The sequence below is a fragment of the Cryptococcus neoformans genome (genome assembly GCF_000091045.1).
Source record: "Cryptococcus neoformans var. neoformans JEC21 chromosome 14 sequence".
NCBI classification, from domain to species: Eukaryota; Fungi; Basidiomycota; class Tremellomycetes; order Tremellales; family Cryptococcaceae; genus Cryptococcus; species Cryptococcus deneoformans.
Genome location: NC_006683.1, coordinates 329,385 through 347,581, shown reverse-complemented (window position 1 = coordinate 347,581; position 18,197 = coordinate 329,385). Strand labels below are relative to the sequence as shown.

The 18,197-nt window shown below is 47.5% G+C and overlaps 7 protein-coding genes across 7 annotated transcripts; 6 read left to right on the top strand and 1 right to left on the bottom strand.

Moving 5' to 3' along the window:
- The first annotated feature begins 127 nt into the window (after positions 1-127).
- On the top strand, positions 128-928 carry CNN01130 (hypothetical protein). Its single transcript, XM_568742.2, has one exon. It carries the CDS (start codon positions 170-172, stop codon positions 905-907), a length of 738 nt encoding a protein of 245 aa, XP_568742.1. The 5' UTR covers positions 128-169; the 3' UTR covers positions 908-928.
- Positions 929-2,261: 1,333 nt separating this feature from the next.
- Positions 2,262-4,791, top strand: CNN01120 (expressed protein). The gene is made up of 9 exons (XM_024658387.1): positions 2,262-2,406; positions 2,475-2,537; positions 2,617-2,815; positions 2,883-3,050; positions 3,106-3,262; positions 3,320-3,827; positions 4,061-4,091; positions 4,147-4,213; positions 4,268-4,791. Exons 1-6 carry the CDS (start codon positions 2,357-2,359, stop codon positions 3,406-3,408), a joined length of 726 nt encoding a protein of 241 aa, XP_024514096.1. The 5' UTR covers positions 2,262-2,356; the 3' UTR covers positions 3,409-3,827; positions 4,061-4,091; positions 4,147-4,213; positions 4,268-4,791.
- Positions 4,263-10,128, bottom strand: CNN01100 (telomere maintenance protein, putative). The gene is made up of 24 exons (XM_024658386.1): positions 10,058-10,128; positions 9,885-10,005; positions 9,751-9,834; positions 9,520-9,696; positions 9,286-9,461; positions 9,118-9,232; positions 8,841-9,066; positions 8,607-8,785; positions 8,384-8,554; positions 8,227-8,331; positions 7,856-8,169; positions 7,710-7,808; positions 7,531-7,658; positions 7,344-7,479; positions 7,163-7,292; positions 6,678-7,105; positions 6,420-6,621; positions 6,194-6,363; positions 5,819-6,140; positions 5,584-5,759; positions 5,229-5,528; positions 5,126-5,182; positions 4,969-5,076; positions 4,263-4,908 (listed from the first exon to the last, which is right to left on the bottom strand). Coding segments are annotated over exons 1-24 (3,990 nt in total). The 5' UTR covers positions 10,060-10,128; the 3' UTR covers positions 4,263-4,844.
- Positions 10,129-10,285: 157 nt separating this feature from the next.
- Positions 10,286-11,405, top strand: CNN01090 (cytoplasm protein, putative). The gene is made up of 4 exons (XM_024658385.1): positions 10,286-10,325; positions 10,372-10,938; positions 10,991-11,123; positions 11,191-11,405. The coding sequence occupies exons 1-4, from the start codon at positions 10,317-10,319 to the stop codon at positions 11,262-11,264; spliced, it is 783 nt and encodes a 260-aa protein (XP_024514109.1). The 5' UTR covers positions 10,286-10,316; the 3' UTR covers positions 11,265-11,405.
- Positions 11,406-11,560: 155 nt separating this feature from the next.
- Positions 11,561-13,969, top strand: CNN01080 (hypothetical protein). Its single transcript, XM_568745.2, has 5 exons — positions 11,561-12,301; positions 12,361-13,351; positions 13,408-13,575; positions 13,644-13,741; positions 13,817-13,969. Exons 1-5 carry the CDS (start codon positions 11,820-11,822, stop codon positions 13,887-13,889), a joined length of 1,812 nt encoding a protein of 603 aa, XP_568745.1. The 5' UTR covers positions 11,561-11,819; the 3' UTR covers positions 13,890-13,969.
- Positions 13,970-14,343: 374 nt separating this feature from the next.
- On the top strand, positions 14,344-14,837 carry CNN01075 (hypothetical protein). Its single transcript, XM_024658887.1, has 3 exons — positions 14,344-14,460; positions 14,515-14,654; positions 14,703-14,837. The coding sequence occupies exons 1-3, from the start codon at positions 14,394-14,396 to the stop codon at positions 14,712-14,714; spliced, it is 219 nt and encodes a 72-aa protein (XP_024514701.1). The 5' UTR covers positions 14,344-14,393; the 3' UTR covers positions 14,715-14,837.
- Positions 14,838-14,844: 7 nt separating this feature from the next.
- Positions 14,845-18,179, top strand: CNN01070 (conserved hypothetical protein). Its single transcript, XM_568746.2, has 6 exons — positions 14,845-14,960; positions 15,096-15,322; positions 15,378-16,126; positions 16,208-16,826; positions 16,882-17,515; positions 17,567-18,179. Exons 2-6 carry the CDS (start codon positions 15,153-15,155, stop codon positions 17,978-17,980), a joined length of 2,586 nt encoding a protein of 861 aa, XP_568746.1. The 5' UTR covers positions 14,845-14,960; positions 15,096-15,152; the 3' UTR covers positions 17,981-18,179.
- Positions 18,180-18,197: the final 18 nt, after the last annotated feature.

Sequence of the window (18,197 nt, the reverse complement as noted above, 5' to 3'; positions counted from 1 at the left end):
GTGCTGGCTGATGCGACTAAGATGGCCGGCGGATTTCGCCGATCCACCTTTCCGACATTTGATCCCGCCGCTGCCCTCTCACTTCGGAAAAGTTGGAACGAAAGCAGCTTAACGTAACTGTCTACAAAACTTCTCAAAACCACCAAAAGGGCAGTCCACAACACCCATTATGAACCCACGCACCCTCTTCTCACAAGCATCTGTTCTTTGTCGGGCTGTTCCCACTCTCATAACCCCAATCACATCGCGCACCCACATCACCTTCCCCCACCCAGACCTTGACCCTTCAAACGGCCACACCTGTTTTGCTATTCGCGCCTTCAATAATATCCCTTCACTCATTCACGCCTATTCCATTGTCAAGGCCGTAGAATCCAAACTAGGCACCTCTGTGCTGAACATTCAAATGCCCAAGCAGCAAGATTCTCTGCAACCGGGCCCTACAATCTTCATCGAGACTCTCCGACCAGCCAAGCTGGACAAGCCTCTCTTACTCGAAATACCCTCTCCCCAACTTTCCTCAGAGTCAAATTTCCTCGGAGGTCCTAGTTTGAGCGACGTATCTCGCGTCCTTTCCGAAGAACCTATCTTCAACTCTACAATCGACGACTCACCTTCTGGCCGGAAAGATGCACCGTTGCAGTTTAGAGTGGAGGTGCAAAAGCGCAAGCCTAGAGAATCAGGGAAAGCTAGGAGAACGGCGGGCTTTAGACCAAAGCAGGGAGGGAAGGATGCGGCGGAGATTGTTGAGGCTTTGAAGGAGTTTGATGGGGGGTTCTTTGGAGGATTCGAAGGTGTGGCTGAGAAGTTTGAGGCAATGTTAGCCAACCACCAGGGAGTAAAGCCTCAGGCCAAAAAGGCACCAGTGAAAGAAGAGAGAATAGAAACTGAAGCAGGGAAGGCATAGAGTGACACTGGATAGTTTAGGGAGGGACGGATTCAGACATTGCATGTAATTCATACCAGGGCAAATTACTTTTTGGTAAGGGTCAAACTAGAAGTGCTGAACTATTCAGGTAGCCGCTGTGAATAGCCCATCTTCAGATCTTTCAGCAAGGGACCTCAAAGGTCTCGTTATCATATTCAACATCGGACTTAGCTCTTTCGGTCTGCCTAAGTCTTCATTGGCCTCAGTCAATGCTCAAAGGTCAACTTTTGGCGGTAAAAGTCGTGACTCAACATCTCATCGGTCGCTTCGTCACTTCATCCGAGGTCAACGCCAAACATCAGTAACGACGCCATTGATGTTATTGTTGGGTTTGAGCAAACTTCAAACCACACTTTCTCCGCTTCTCCCTTCAAATGTCACTGGAACATACATAACATTACGTTCTAGATCGCCTTTATCAGCATGACTTCAACAGCAGGTTCAACTTGGGTCGAGCCGACAGAAGCGGATGTCCCTTCTACGTATGTCTTTCCTGTAAGGAGGAAAGCCTTGAAAGTAGCATCCGTTTCTTCAGAGAGAATCATGTCCAATCAGACTGACAATTTCAATAGAACTGCCGAGTTGATGCGCAATGGGCTTTTATTACCACCGGTATTGAGCGCATAATGTCAGGGTAAGGCTCAAGTCCTTTTTCCATCATCCATTTCCCGTTTGACACCGGTGACAATGTAATTAATCCCGACAAATCGTCAGAGGCGATATCATACCATCACTATAATCTGCTTTACAGTATCATCTATCAGTATTGTACTTCATTTCGTCAAAGAATGCCGCATGGACAGGGGTTAGAATTTCAGGCTGGAGATCTGTATGAGCGTCTGGCCCAGTGGCTGTGCCTTTGCTTGAGAAGATCGTGGATAATTCGAACGAATAAGTCGTCCCGCGCAGTGCTCTGAAGCGTTTACGCTACTGACTGTAAATGCAATGAGCTTTCATTCAACTGGTTAAACGCAGAGATCTTGGCGTTCACAATAGCCCCCCTTATCTGTCACCAACATGCTGAAGTGGTTGAGTTTGATATAGGAAGAGATGTGCATCCGGCAACGGCGCCGTCCTCTTCATAATTTGATCGATGAAGGTCTTTCAGTCGGCAACGCCGATAAACAAGTGATAGCATCATAAACACGTTCATTTGAACACTGTGTCAGTCGAACTATTGTATGGATGTCATGGTACGTCAGTACTGAGAATGATGACACTACTGTAAAATAATCTTGAACCTCCCGGACACAGCTAGGCACCGAGGTCGCCGAACGAAGGCTGCTCTTCTTCGCTGATCGCTGTTCCTCTTTGCCTTCCATCGTCGTCTTGAATTGTCAAATCAATTGGCGGCGCAACTATCCTTCTTCTCGTTTGTTCTTTACTATCATAGAACGCCCCCCGGCCGTCACACTCGCCGTAGGTCTAATGTCTGCAGCCGAGATGAACTGGGTAGAATCCACCGAGGCGCCTGCGAGGTATGTGCGAACCACGAATAATCCCGGTTGGCATTTGAAAGAGTAGTTCATCGCTGACCCATTATTAGGGATGCAGACTTTGAGACATGCTGGAATTTTATTGCGGCTGGTGTCAAGCGGATCGTGGTCGCGTGGGTGATTGTTCATCTTTTACAGCTCTATATTCACCTTCAGATACTGTCTCGATTCCATATACTGACAATCTTCTAGACATAACAATCACTTTCGATCAATATCAGATCAATACTATGGTCTACTGTATAACACAATCAACAACTGTTGTACATCGCCACCTATAATGGAAGGGGACGGTGCCACTGCCCAGGACGAAGAACCCAAACGTCCGGCTCTGTTACTATACGAACGCTTACAGTATCGATTCTCTGATTATTGCAGACCAATTGCGGAGGTATGTCGACCTGCGGATCCATGTGACTGTTCCCAGCTGAAGGCAGGCTACCTGAATGCCTTGATAGGAACTGGACTCGCTGCCTGACGATCAACTCTTCCAGGTATACGCTCTTCGATGGGGGAGATACACAGCAACAGCTACACATCTCGATAGGCTGTTTAGCTGCTTCAATGGGAACTGGACTAGGCATCAGCATATTGCAAAGAGAGATAGCGTGTTTACCATTGGTATGGTAAGTCCCCTTTCCAAATTATTCAACTCAGTTAACTGTATAACACGACTTTTAGCTGGCGCGAGTAACATGGAAACAACATGTCTATCAGCATTTGGTTGAAAGGGGTAGAGATTCCCTCATATATAAAGCTCTGATAAACCAAATAGAACAATATCGTAAAGGCCAAGATGTTGATACCGTAATGCTCGAGCAAGCCATTGACAGCCACGGTACGTACTGGTCTACTTACCCACTTACTATGCGGGGATGCTAATTTGCAATGACAGCTTATTTCGGTCTGATACGACCTAGAGTTCTCGGATTGGCCCCTCATTCTCCATATCTAGTCTCCTCAGGGCCAACGGTGGCGACGTAACTAAAAGAAACTTCATTTTTGTTCAGTAATTGGTGCGGTTGTTGAGGCTGAACTTTCCTGGTTAATCCAGAGAAAAAGGACAACAAAACGGACAATGAGCATTGAACATAGCAAGCTGCTGTACTATCAGCATATGGTGTACATTTCGTGAAGTTTTCAATGATTTTATATTTTAGGCAAACCGCAGCATTTGGTAGGTACATGACGGTCCTGAAAGGGTACCAAAAAAAAGGAAGAATTGCGACTATTCGCCCAGTCCTCTGTAGTGACCCTTCCCTATGTTGTCCGTCGAGGGGCTTGTGTCGAGCCTATCCCTATGTCGTGCGCCGTGCATTATTGAATGGTCACTGGAGTGCTTGGAGCGCGACGCAGCATAATGCACACATCATTCAGCTTTTCGGCCCACAGCACAGTATCCGGTACGTAGCGCAGATTCCTTGAGCCCATCTGTCACATCATTTCTCGCCTTACGTACGTACGTATTTGGTGGAGAGACCGGTGGAATAAATGGGATACACGAATAAAACTCCGGTGGAGGTCAATCATCTCTTCCCAACAAATGTTTTGACTTTCGACCGAATTTGTTTACACCTTCAGTCACGATCGTTTTGATAGCAAAAATAGCAACTGCTGACAAACATGCCTCACGCAGACTCCAGCTACATCCCTGACATAATCGCATAGTGCGTTTCGGCGCCCAGCATAATCTAGAGAGCCCAACAGCTGACGCATTCACAGCAAGGCTGAATTCTATGACCATGTCGTTTCTCATCTTGAGGCTCTCTTAGAAGGTGAAAGATATTGGGTATGTATCATATGTATACAGTTGCGGCTGAGTCTCATCATGCATTTAAATCAGGTAACCAACCTCTCTCAAGCTTCCGCCATCCTCTACCACTCCTTCCTTGCCTGTTCAATATACGGAGGTGACGCCCATTCACCGGTGGTCAACTGGTGTGGATTCTACCTTCAGCCCCCAGCGCACCCATCATCATCGTCTTCCTCTTCTCCATTACTTTTAGGACCGTACCACGGTCGCCCCGCCTGTCTCTCAATCACCCCTACACCTGGCAAAGGAGTCTGTGCCGACGCATTTGTCAACCAAGCTACTCTGATAGTACCGGACGTCGAGACATATCCAGGGCATATCGCTTGTGATGGAGACACCAAGTCAGAAATTGTTGTGCCTCTGAGGGATGGAGATGGGAAGGTAATTGGTGTTCTAGATTTGGACTCCACCCAACTCGCGACATTCGACGAAGACGACAAAAAGGGATTAGAGAGAGTCGCGGAGGTTCTGGCGAAGGGCTGCGACTGGGTCTGATGGGCATTTCAAGTGTGGCATAAGGGCATAGATACATTACAAAGTATGAAGCATGGGAACCTTTAGTAAAAAAAACCGGAAACTGAGTTTGTGCGGTACAACACCTTGATGCCTATCCTCTACCTACTCTCTGTCTCTCCAACACACTCTTCTGCGAAGCGTCTCTTGACACTCGCCTAAACAACGCCATTAGCCGATAGTTTCGAACGATCTGAGCTACCACGGTAGCAGCTTACCAGTAATACTCAACAACATCCTGCTCCGCCAAACGCTGCAAGAACCCTTCGTCGTGTGTGATCACGATAAGCTGGAAGTTGGCTTGTTGTCGGCGTTCCCGAATGATCCTGCAATGGATGTCAGCCTTGTACGAAAGGTGTGCGAGATTAAGCGTACTCAGCCAGAGATTCGGCCAGCGCATTGATATTCTCTTGATCCAGATTCGTAGTCGGTCTACTCTGGTCAGCTTTATTCCACATCGCGAAGCGGCAAGACTGACTCATCAAGGGCCAAAACACCACAGCCTTGTCCAAAACTCTCCGCCAGAGCCAATCTAATGATGATGCTAGCCAATACCTTCTGACCAGCAGAGCATCTTCCTCTCATGTCCAGCTCCACTTCATTCTTCACCATGACCACTCTATAGTTATAACTCTTGCGAGTACTTGTCGAAGCCTCGTCATGATCGGAAACAATTCGGATCCCGTCGATATCAGTCCCTTGATAAGTTTTGTTCCAAAGATGACCAATAGTATCGTTGATCTCATCCATCTTGATGGAGTGATACTTGAGGATCGCGCTACATACACGTTAGCTATTGGAGTGAAGGTCATGAAAGACGAAAGCATACATACTTATCCAGGGCTTTCCCGTACTTCTCAAGGTCATTATTCGCATATTCACTAATTGTAGTCTTGATTAGTTGCTCTTTGTGTTCCTTGTCGATGTTCTTGTAATCCGTCTTCAAAGTTTTCTCCATTTTTTGGCGATTTGTCCTCATTTCCAGCAGACCTCCTTGGGTGATTGCCATCTTACAAGCACTCGAAGTCAGCAGAAAATATGTAACAATTTAGAGCAGCAAAAACTCACTAGGCCCTGAGCTTCTGTCTCTTCGTCCAGCATCCCCTTGTATTCTTTATTGAACTTGGCTCTACTTTCAGCAGCACTGTCCAAATCCAACTCGTCAAGTTCTGCTTGAACCATCTCGATTTTCTTCCCGTCTTCGCGATACTTCAGGTTACTTCTGATGTTTGCTTTAAGTGATTCGGATTTTGAAAGTTCGGATGACAAAGCAGATATTTCAGCTTCGAGCGCAGCGCGAGCGTCATTGGATTGTGAGATTTGACGTTTAATTTCAGACATGGCTGCCTCATTCTCTCGGATCTTCCTGTCATTACCCTCCGCCACATATCTGCTAGGTAATCAGCCTATTCCGCTCTTAAATGATGAAGAAATGATACTTACGCTTGACAAGCTTTGTGCTTCCCTTCAATCTCCCCTAAACTTGACTGATACATCCTAACTTGTGTGCTAGCTTCTTTCTCTGCATTCGCCCGTTCTGTCCTGAATCTGCCGAGTGTTTCATTCTTTTCCTTCCAAGGAGCCTCCGCGGCCTGAACAGTCTGGTCCAGATCCTAGAGCCCTTGTCAGCACTGCACTGCAAGAGAACCCAGGAAAACAGGAAATGTACCTGAAGTTCGTCATGGAGTGTTCCGAGAGTGTTCTGCATATCGCTCAAAGCTTCCTCCTCCATTTTTCTCTTGTCCTGTTGAGCCTTGAGTCTACCAATATGAAGGCTCTTGCGTCCGATTTCGTCTTGAGTCGCCCGAAGAGCATTGACCTTAAGCTCTTTTTCAGAAGAAAAGGCTTGCTGCTCTCGCGACAGCGTTTTGCTGTGATATTTCGTTAGCCCGCCATTATTCACTGCGAATCCAAAGGAAGCACTCACATTTCCTGGCTCACCCGATCCACCTCTTTTTGTACCTCCTCCACCGTCTTAGAGCTACCAGAACTCTCTAGCTCGGTTTGAAGTCTCTTCACGTTCGCTTTCAAATCACCGGTCTCAATGTACAAGCGATTGATATAGGACGCTGTAGCCTTGAGATTTTGTAAATCACGAGAGGCGGACTTAAGCTTCTGGATTGATGTCTTTGAGTCATCAACCTCTTTCACCAATGAACGAAGCTTTTCCTCCCCTTCCTTGATCTGCGTCTCCAAACGAGGGATGACTCTTCTCTGCAAGTCCTGAATTTTCGCTTCATGAGGCTCAACTCTGATAAGGGCATCGAGGATCTCAGTCCATGACTTTTCCACTTCAATTTCAGCGTCAACCCCAGCTTGCTCAGCTTCCATGAGTTGCCGGATTTTTGCTTCCATCTGACATCGTCTCTTGATCAGTTGCTTGCTATGCGTTCTCTGTCTATAACAACTCACATGTCTAGTGACAGCATTCTTCTCCTCGTGCTTGATCCCACGGTTACAGGCTTCACAGACTCCACCCGCTTTGACCGTTGTGAGCAATCCTTCCCATACGACCCTGCTCCCTTGCTTGTCCATGATCGCTCTGGATATCGCATCAGCGCTGAAGAGAGGCTTCAGAGGATAAGCTACGTACCGTTGCACACTTTCAATCTCGCTTCGACAGATATCAAAGGCCTCTGCCAAATTCTTGGCCTCCTCAGCAGGCACTTCCTCCTCTTCAGCCGGCTGGTTGACATTGTAAATCGCAGCCTCAATCTCGCGTTGCATGTCTATTCAATGAGCTGAGCATATGGATCAAGCGCGAAGGGCAAAGTACTTACTGTGAATCTCTCGCTTCTTGATTGCGAGTTCCTCTCGAGCTCGACTAAGCGATGCTTGTACTTGAGAATGATCCCTGTTGAGAGCTGATGCATTGTTTTCTTCTTGTATGAGATCTCTGTCCTTTCGACTACACCAAGGGATTTAGTAAAAGTTGGACGTGTTAGAATATGACGCCTACCTGATGGCACCAATGACCTTATCCTCTATGTCTTCTGGTTTGACATCATGTATATCTACCTCGACGAGCTCTCTAAACTTAGCCTCGTGGGTTTTTAATCTACCAGATCATTAGCGCTGATGTTGTTCTGGAGTACAGTGACTCACAATGTTGATATTTGTGAGTTTTTGCCCTCCAACTCGTTCCTCTGCAGATCTAACTTCGCCCTCGAGTCTGCCTTCCTGTTCAACACAGCCAACTCTGCATTGATATTATCCCTCTCCAGCTCCTTTTGCCTGATCAAAAGGCCTTTTTGGTTAATCTTCTCGTCATACTTGGCATCAGTGATCTCAGCTTGGAATTTTGAGAGGTCTGCCTCCAACTCTGTAAGCTTATTCTGGTTGAGTTCGAGTTCGACAGAGGGGTTAGAGATGGAATGGAAGGTTGCCTCAGATGTGCGGATCTTCTCGGTAAGTCTAATCTATGCGGGCGTCAGTCATCCAGAGCCCGAATTGACTGGGAAACACGTCTTACGCACGATTTGTTCCTCTTTGCTCTTTTTCGTAGCTTGGGCAGACGTCTTCATGGTTGACAACCGGTCCAGTTCCTCTTGCAATTCTCTTTCCTTCCTACTGTTCTCCGTCTTCGTCGCGAATCAATTTTCAACTTCCAGTGTCGAAAGACATATTTCTCACCTGAAGTTTCTTCAAATCATTTTCTGCCTTCCTCACCATCTCATAAATTTTATCCACGAACTCTGCAACTTTCGAATCTTCCAAAGGAGAGTAATCGTATCCCACCAGATCATGAGCCTTAGCGATCTGCCTTATCGCAGCTTCACGCTCTCTCAAATTACGCTCGTACGTCTTGACCAACATCAGCGCTGCCTGTGTGTAAACCAATGATGGGGTTACTTACTTGACGATGAGCAACCAGCCCACCCTGCCTATTAGCAAGATTCCTCTCCTTTACACGAAGGTCCTCCAACTCAGATTCCTCCTTCTCTTTCGCATCCTCCTTTTCTGATCGCTGCATGGTAAGGGTTCGAAGGTGGGCGTCGAAGTTTTGCTGCATATGGAGGAGTTCCTCAGTCGATTCTGTGAGTCTCTCAGCACATTTCACCTGATGTTGACGAAAAGGATATGGATTTACCATCCATCTCTTGCATATTCAACTTTGAATGCTTTCGGTTGTCCTCATACATCTTCTTTTTCTCCTTCAACGACTTCGACTGTTCATAGATTTGTCGGAAATGTGTTGCTTCCTCGTAAAATTCGGCGTTACGAATCTTGATAGTTTCATATCGTTCTTTGAGGTTGTCGAGTTCTGTTTGTTTACGGTTTTCTTGGGAAATTGACTCTTCCAAATCCTTGCGCAACTACCGGACATCGCATGAGAAAAGGTATAGGCCTCATCGAAGGGCACTCACACGCTCAGCCTTGTCCTTGTCAGCCTTGAGGAACTTGAGTCTCTCCTTGTCAACTTTGAGCTCGGCCATTCGTTCTTTTCTTAAAGTTTTAATATTGTCCAAAGCTTTCGTATACCTACACCAGTCGAGTTCAGTTCTGAGGCAAAATCGAGCTTCATTCTCACTCACTTGGTAGCTTCGAAGATGTCGTCAAATTTCTTTTTTAATGCGGCCGGTTCAGAAAGCGGCCAATTGGACTCTTCTTGATGACAGAAGATCACATTCTCAAGAATGGCCCTCGACACGCCCAACAAGTATGGAACTTCTTCATCCATTTCTGAACATTTCGTAGAGATGGTATTTCTCTGTTACATCAATATCAGCTGGTGTATCCTTGTCAATAGCAGCCTGAGGTTCACAGACCTTCCCACTTGAATCACCAACATCCGTCTTAGCCAGTATACCTTCCAGCGTCTTCATGGTCAATTGACCAGTCTTCTTCGTCGTCACTTGTAAATTTCGAGTTGCCGTCATACGCTCCCGCTTGGCATTCCAGAATCTCAAACGGACTTGAGCCTTGACTTCCTTCTCACCAGCCATCTGCATTATGGCAGTAATAAGCATGGGTGATACATCTGGATATCAACTACAAACCTTTGGGTCATGAACGAAGGCTCCGCCCTTAGTATTGGGCGGCATGTCACCGGTGGTAGCGTATTTCAAGCACTCGATGATTGTCTACGATGTACTTTAGCTTCGTCAACCTAGCCTATATGGTTAAAACTCGCAGTCTTGCCACTACCATTGTGTCCAACAATTACAGTAAGTGGTGAATAGAATTCTATGACTTGGACATGCTTGTCATCGAAAGAACGGATGCCTCGAATGGCAAGCTTATTGAGAGATGCCCTGGCGGTATATTAGCATTCGAATTCCAATTTGAATGCTTCTATCTACTCACATCGCTACCCCCTTCTATTCTCTCCGTCTTTCCTTGTAAGAGTTATGAGTAATAGGTAGGTTGAGAGTAAAGCGAAATCGTCATTCCCCCTCACTTTCTTCCCCAAGTCCCCCAGCCCCCGCTCGCGTCGGGAGTCGCGTCAACAAGACTTGCATGGACCACCGTGAGAAATGTCGAATTACATTTGTTTGGGTGGCAATTTGCTCTCCGTCTTGCGTCCGCTTTTTGTTTACAATCCAAGCAACCAAATCAAAAAAGGATGTCCTGGGTATGTTTGTCTGTACGGCGCTAAGTCGGAAGCTCATTATATTCAGCTGTTGCCATCACTACCAAGCTGGTCACGAGGCCCTGCGCCTTCCGAAGGGCCTATGGAAGAAAAGACAGAATCGATTACGAATGACCAAGCAGTCGATGGTGACAGTGGTCTCGATGCTCCGCCACCATTCCCCATGTTGAACTCCCATCAACGCTCCAGGCCACTCCAATCATCGTCAAGTGCCTCTCCAACTACAAAAACAGACCCTCCCAGGGGAGCGCCAGTCCTTACATTGTCCGTTGCCGTCTGCCCACCTTCTCCTACTAAGAGTGTCGAAGAAGAACCCTCAGATCTCAACATTGCCATAATACCGGACAATATCCCAATAGGGGACATGAAACCCCCTCATAGCACAGTGAAGAAGCCGAATTTTGGCATTCAGCCTGGGGGCGAAGATAAATTGGGGGAAAAGGAGAAGTCTGAGGTCTCGACGAAGAAGAAGAGGGCAAAGGTTGCACTTACACCTGGCCATTCGCCTCTGGACTGGGCTCGATTAACTTCGAGCGGTCAGAACCTTCGTGGTGTTACCTCATTTCAGCGAGTCACCCTTGCAGAGCTGAAAGAGGTACGGATTTTTCCCTTCCAACTTGATCCTATAAAAGCTGATAAAGATATAGCACAATACGCCCGATGATGCATGGTCAGCATTCAATGGAATGGTGTATAATATCACACCCTATCTCCCCTTTCATCCTGGAGGCGAAGAAGATCTTATGCGGGTTGCAGGTAGAGACGGGACACGGTTGTTCAGTGAGTTGGGGGAGACCGCTTTCCCAGAATTAACAACAATCTTTGGTGACTGACAACTTTAAAACAGTGTCAACACATTCTTGGGTCAATTTGGATTTCATGTTAAAGGAGTGTCTAGTCGGCATGCTGGTTAGAAATTAGAGATTCGAAGTGCAGAGACAATCACTTTTGACGAACCTTCTAGGGAATATTTTGGATCTCCACTGTTGGTTACGAACAACTGGCCTTGTAATTGCGTAACGTCTTTATGTCATGTCATGTATCATTTGTAGTTTGCGTCGAGTTTCATGTGCTTAGACGTTAAAACGTAATTCTTCTTCCAAAATGCTTTGCTCCCTCAACATGGCTGTGCATATGGCCAGTTAAGGGCGGGCGATGATGACGGATTTGAAGATGAACCCGCCGGTAGAAGCGCCTCTCGCGTTCGAAAAATCAAAAGGCCAACAACTTAGATCCGGGCGGAAGTTTCTGCCTGAGGAGCATCATCGCCCTTTTTGTTATTTTTCCACTGTTCACTATTGTCCTCTTCGAGTTGGCCAGTCAAACCGCAGCAGTGGGGTAGCTATCCTCTCAGAACCAGCTACATATTCGTTAGCCTTCTCCGAAACTGGCAAGAACCGTACCACGCATCTTCGTATACCTCAGTAACCACATTTCCCGAACTTGAACCGAAAAGCCGATCATATTATATCAATCATGCTTTCCATTAAGCGGCAGTCTTCTTTAAGCTCCGAAGATCCTTCGTCAGAACCACCTTCGGCACTGCCTCCACGCCTCAAAACCAAGCAAAATGTGCCAGCTTCTTGGTCACCAAATACGACAGCTTCAAATCGCCGAAAGCTCGGAGGGCTCTTTGCTGATTTGGGTATGCCGACAAGCGGCTCCCCCTTGAAAGCAACTCCAACTAGAGTGGAATCCACTCCCACTAAATCCGGGCAAAAGTCCGGTTGGATGGGCACATTATCGTCTCCTATAACATCTTTCGCCGACCGACTCGCTGTACTTTCGATGGTCGCCAACGGTGAAGCCGATCCAGGGAAGTCTCCTGTCAAACGAAAGGCCAAATCAAAGCAGGTCAAGGATTGCAAGGAGTATTTCACAGACAATGAGGGTGTCACTTGTGAAAGGAAGCGAGATATTGAAGAAGGCTTAAAGTTTGAACATTTGCCTGATGACCTGTACGTTCTACGTTTCGACCCTGTCCTTCTTTTTCTGCTGCTCATGCCTATATTTTCAGTATCTTGGAAGTTCTCCTCCACCTACCACCAACACCACAAGCACTTTCGTCGGTGTCTAGTCTATCAAAACGCTTCTATAACCTCTCCCGCGCACCTATCTTATGGGCACGAATATTCAATGCTGCCGGTTATACATCCCAGTTATCCAAGGAGGTACTGGAGCGAGGTTTAGGAGTATGGGAGGGGCCTAGAGGACAATGGGACGGATTAACATGGGTGACGGAAACTCAAGATACTATCGATGAGATTGAAGAAAAGGTGCCTCCCGAGTACATCCCAATACACTATCCTACTCTTCATCGTACCGCCTGCACACTTCCTCAACTCATTCGATCACTATTACCAGCTCACCGAGCATCATTTTCAACACTATCAAGTCATACGGAAAGTGTCTACTGCGTTCAGTCAGTGGGGAACTGGCTCATCACAGGTTCAAGGGATCGAAGCATCAAAGTATGGAGGTTGCCGCCTGTCAACAGTGATGAAGAAGCGAGACTTGTTACCACAATACCCAATGCGCATAACGGAAGTGTCTTGGGTCTCTGCTTTGAACTCGATGATAAAGAGAGAGGATTACTGGTTACTTCCTCCTCCGATTGTACCGCTTCCATCTGGTCTCTGGATTTATCACCCTACCCTCAAAGAAAATCAGTAGCAGTGACCAAGTTGCAAAACCTTTTGCATCCTCTGGCGGTCCTTGATGTTGCCTTGACATCTTCATCCATCGTCACCGCTTCCAAGGATTGTCATGTCCGTGTCTACTCTCGAGACTCGTTTGAGCTTGTCCACCTACTCACAGGACATCGTGGTCCAGTGAACTGCGTCACGCCGCGCAAGGTCGATTGGACCAGCCGGGAAAAGGGTGAACAGAGGGAAGAGGTCGTGTCCGCTAGTGGGGATGGGAGCTGGATAGTGTGGGATATAAAAAATGGATGCCAGCTGAAAAAGGGTGCTGATGTCGGGAGAGGTCTTGCTTGTGTTGCATGGGAGGTTCGTACGAGCTTTCGTGAAATCCCTTGAAAGCGAATATTACTAACACGTGATAGGATGATTACATTCTTACGGGAGACAATGAATGCCTTGTCAAGTTGTATGACGCCGAGACATGTAAACTTCTCAAAGTATTCCAAGGACATAGTAATCTTGTAAGAGCCGTAGCTCTGAGGGTAAGGGATGGGATGGCGATTAGTGGCAGCTACGACGAAAGTGTCATGGTGAGGTTGGGTCTTTTATCGAAGGTCTCTGGATGACTGATCAGTGATTCTGCTATGTGGCTCAACAGATATGGGACTTACATACCGGTCATCTAATCAAGCGCCCAACGCTTGGGCATCACTCCCTCATTTTCGACCTTGAGATGAGCTGTAAACGATTGATCCTGTGGGTGAAATAATCTATTGAAAGATTAAGACTTCTGCTTATTACTTATCTACGACCCTGATCATCTTCGTTTAGAGTTGGTCATGGGCATTCTGTGCAAGTCTTGACTTGGGGCAAAGGCCTGCCTTATGTAGATTTCTTTGTCTGAGGAGGCTCATAAATATATGTTATACATAGATATTATGTTGTACCATGTATAATACAGCATCAACCGCATGAAATAATCAACCAACAACAAATGTGCACCTGTAATAGGATGGTTGGTCGCAGATACATTGCTACAGAGTGGGCACTATGGCTTTATATACAGCTGGACGTTTTATAGAGCATAGCTATGTGAAAAGCGAGAGAACTGGTAGAAGGTGGGCTGGACAAGGGAATGCCAGCACCCAGCTCTCGTTTCCAGACAGTGACGAAGATGGATCCTCAAGAGGAAACAACGAGAAAAAAACAACAAAGCAAAAAAGGGCGCGTTGTTTGATTGTCGCTTGCTGTCGATCCCTCCAGTGCACCCTTAAATTCCGCCGACACCGGATCTCCGAAAATGATTATCATGCTTCACATCTCGTTTCTCAACTTTTCTAACGCTTCTATTTCCTTTCTTTTCGTCTTCTCAAACATCCTTTGTCTACCAGGGACGGGCGGTGGATCAATGGTGGAGCAGGAGCTGTGCCTGTATGTATGGACGATGGCGAGTGATCATGGACGAGTATGGAGCAGTATGTGGCGGATGGCCATATCGCATATGACTGGACGATTGACAGTGTGCACAGCACTAGTACCATCGGTGATCCCTCTCTTTTTGACTTTCGACTCCTCCTTCCCGCCCACTAAAAGCGACAGAGCGCCAAAACCTCCCCGTTACATCGTACAGCGGGAGAGCCGCAGAGGAAGGAGCGTGTTACGAAGCGCAGTGAGCGGAGGCAAATCGTGTCCTAGAAATAAGCACTGATGAAATCAGGACCTGAGCTAAATAAGGGGAGATATTACGTCATACCCTGAAAGTCTAGGCGGACGGTCGCGTCATTTGAACCTTCCCTGCTTCTTGCACGGAAGTAATAAATATAAAAGATAAATAAAAACAACGCCTCACAACCGACAAGCCAACATCCATTCTCATTTTCTCTTTCTCAGCGCCCGCAACTGACCAGCCTGTCTCCCAGCTGCAAGAGCGGAGAACGAACAACCATATTTCTACAGGTGACGCGTATCAAACGAGGTGAGTCGCCCGGGAAACAAGCACTTCGGGTAAACGGGGTTGAAAACTGGTTATTCCCCACTAGCCCACCCGAAATAGTCCCGAATGAAAAGAGTCCAAGCACAGGAGCGCTGACTTGCGGTCAAATTTTCGTAGCATTTACCATCAACTCATCGTTACACTTCGCCCCTCGCCCATCCATCTTTATTCGCCATGTCGGCTACTAACGCGGACGTGCAAACGTCCACGACCTCATCCTTCGTCGCGGCGCTTGTCGTGGCAGGTATCACGGTCGGAGCTTTCTCAGCTCTCTGGCTCGTCCTCCACGGAAGGAAAGACCTGCAGAGGGTTTTCCAGCCCAGGACAATCCTTCCTCCTGAGAGGTAAGTTTAATCTTGAATGAAAAGGTCTATGGCCGGCACTCAATTCTGTGTGCAGCAAACGACCTCAACCTCTCCCATCGGGTATAATAGCGTTTTGGAAAACGTTGATCCAAACACCGGATCAGGACATCATTACTTCCAATGGTCCCGATGCCTACTTTTACGTCCGCTTCCTCAAGGTCTTTGGTTTTCAAATGCTTATCCCCTACGAAATCCTCACTTGTGCGATCCTTATTCCTGTTTCTGTTATTTCTCCTAACCAGGGGAACACGGGCTTAAACAAGTTGACTTTCGGCAACGTTGGTGAAACAGACCAGATCAGGCATGTTGCCCATTTCCTTGTCGCTATTGTCTTGATGAGCTGGACCGTTTACTTGATCTGGAGAGAGTACAATCACTTTGTCGATGTTCGACAAACTTGGTTGACCACTCCACAGCACTTGTCTCTTGCGCGCGCTAGGACCATTGCCATCACCAACATCCCTGACAGCCTCAACTCTTCCACTGGCATCAAGGAGCTCGCTGGTGTCGTCTCTCGTGTCGGTGCTGGTAACGGCTCTGGCACCAATCTTCTTGCACTTGCCAACCCCTTCTCTCGTCAATCTACCGCTACTGAGAACACCGGTGCCACTGGCGACTCTGAAGGTGGTGTAAGGCGCGTTTGGTTGACTCGCAAGTGCAAGAACGTCGAGAAAGTTTGGAAGGAGCGAGATGCCGAGTGTGCCAGGCTCGAAGGTGGTGTTGCCAAGCTCCAGAAGCGCGCTGCGAAGAATGTCCGCAAGGGCAAGACCCCCGAGACGCAAGGTAAGTTTTTAGAATTCAGGTCAATCAACAAAGTGCCTTACATTCTTGTTATGTCATTTGCTTACTCTTCCCATTTAATAGGCAAATACGATGCTGAATCTTCTGGTGGTGATCTCATTGACCGCTATGTCCTCCCCAAGAAGCGTCCTTCGTGGAAACAAGGTCTTCTTGGTCTTATCGGTCAGAAGCAGAACCTCGAGACCTCCCCCGACTACATCCACGAGCACAATGTCAAGCTCGACGAGTTACGTGAAGGTATTGAGGATCTTCCTCAAGGCAACACTGCGTTCATCCGATTCTCTTCTCAGTTCGAGGCTCACGCCTTCGCTAAGCTGGCAAGCAAAACTGACAAGTCCAACATGCACATCCGTGGCGGTATCGAAGTCGTCCCTGAAGATATTGAATGGTCCAACATCTCTATGAGCCCTTGGGAACGTCACGCCCGAACTATCGTCTCTTGGTGTCTCACTGTTGGCTTGATCATTGTCTGGGCCATCCCTGTTGCCTTTGTCGGTATGATCTCCAACGTTGATACCCTTTGTGCCAATGCCAGCTGGCTGGCTTGGATCTGTGAACTGCCCCCTGCCGCCCTTGGTATCATTAAGGGTGTTCTTCCTCCTGCGTTGCTTGCTGTCCTCTTCATGCTCTTGCCTGTCGTTCTCCGTTTGATGGTCAAAATGCAGGGTGAGATCCGAAAGAGGTGAATTTACATCTATTGTCTCTTGTAATCACCTGTTTTGCTGACTCGGATGTAGCGACATTGAGCTCAAACTCTTCAGCCGATTCTGGCTCTTCCAGGTCATTCATGGTTTCCTTATCGTCACTCTTGCTTCCGGTTTGATCAATGCTCTCGGCAATTTGGGCGACACTGCCGGTGAAGTCCCCACCTTGCTTGCCACCAAGCTTCCTGGTGCTTCCATCTTCTTCTTGACCTTTATCCTTACCGCCACCTTGTCCGGTGCCGCCAAGACCTACGCTCGTTTGGTTCCTTGGATCATGTACTTGCTCCGTGACATTTTGGCCGGTGGCACTCCCCGAAAAGTTTACTTGAAGAAGTACAAAATGGACTCCTTCACTTGGTCGACTGCCTTCCCTCCTACCTGTCTTATCATTTGCGTTACCATTGTCTACTCTGTCATCCAGCCTATTATCACTGTGCTCGCCTTGGTCGCCTTCATCCTTCTTTACTGCGCCAACAAGTATGTCATCCACTGGTGTGCTGACCAGCCCGACGCTGCCGAGACTGGCGGTCTGTACTACATCAAGGCTCTCAGGACCGTCTTCGTGTCTCTTTACATTCAAGGTGTCTGTATGGCTGGTTTGTTCTTCCTTTCTACCGATGAAAATGGAAACAGGTCCAAGAGTGGTTTGGGATGCGGTGCCGTCATGGTAAGTATGATCATTTGGTTTTGATTGTAGCAACTGACATGTGTGCTTTAGTGTGTTATGATCGTCTGCATTGCTGTCATCCAGATTTACATCGACTGGTTCCGATTCACCAAGCCTTACCTCATTTTTGTGCACAACACCCCCTCCGTTCCCCATTCTTCTTCTGTCGAGCCCAAGGTTGGCGGCGCCACCGACTCACCTGATGAAAATGCGGTCGCCGGCCCCGAGCTCGGCAACACCTCTGGCTTCCACAATCGTGCCTTTGACCACCCCGCCTTGTGGAAGAAGCAGCCCGTCATCTGGGTTGCCGCAGACCCGCATGGTTTGGGTGCGTTTGAGGTTGAGCAGATCAACGCCAAGGGCGTGGAGGCGAATTTGGAGTATGCGGTCATGACTGAGAAGGGAGCGATTGACGTGGAGAGGTCTCCTCCTGATGAGGCTTGGTATGAGGGATTCACTGCGTAATTCGTTTTCAGGATTTGGTAAATATAATTTATGGTGTAAAGAGAGGAGATGTGAACACACGATAAGAAGTTATACCTGTTTTGATATCGATACCAAATAGAAGTATCTGTTTTCTTTCTCCATACACGGTCGTACGGATGTTTATTTCCGAGTCTATATTATTTTATCGACATTATGAATGTGAGCGCGCTGTTTACCTGAACATTAATGCTTTCAG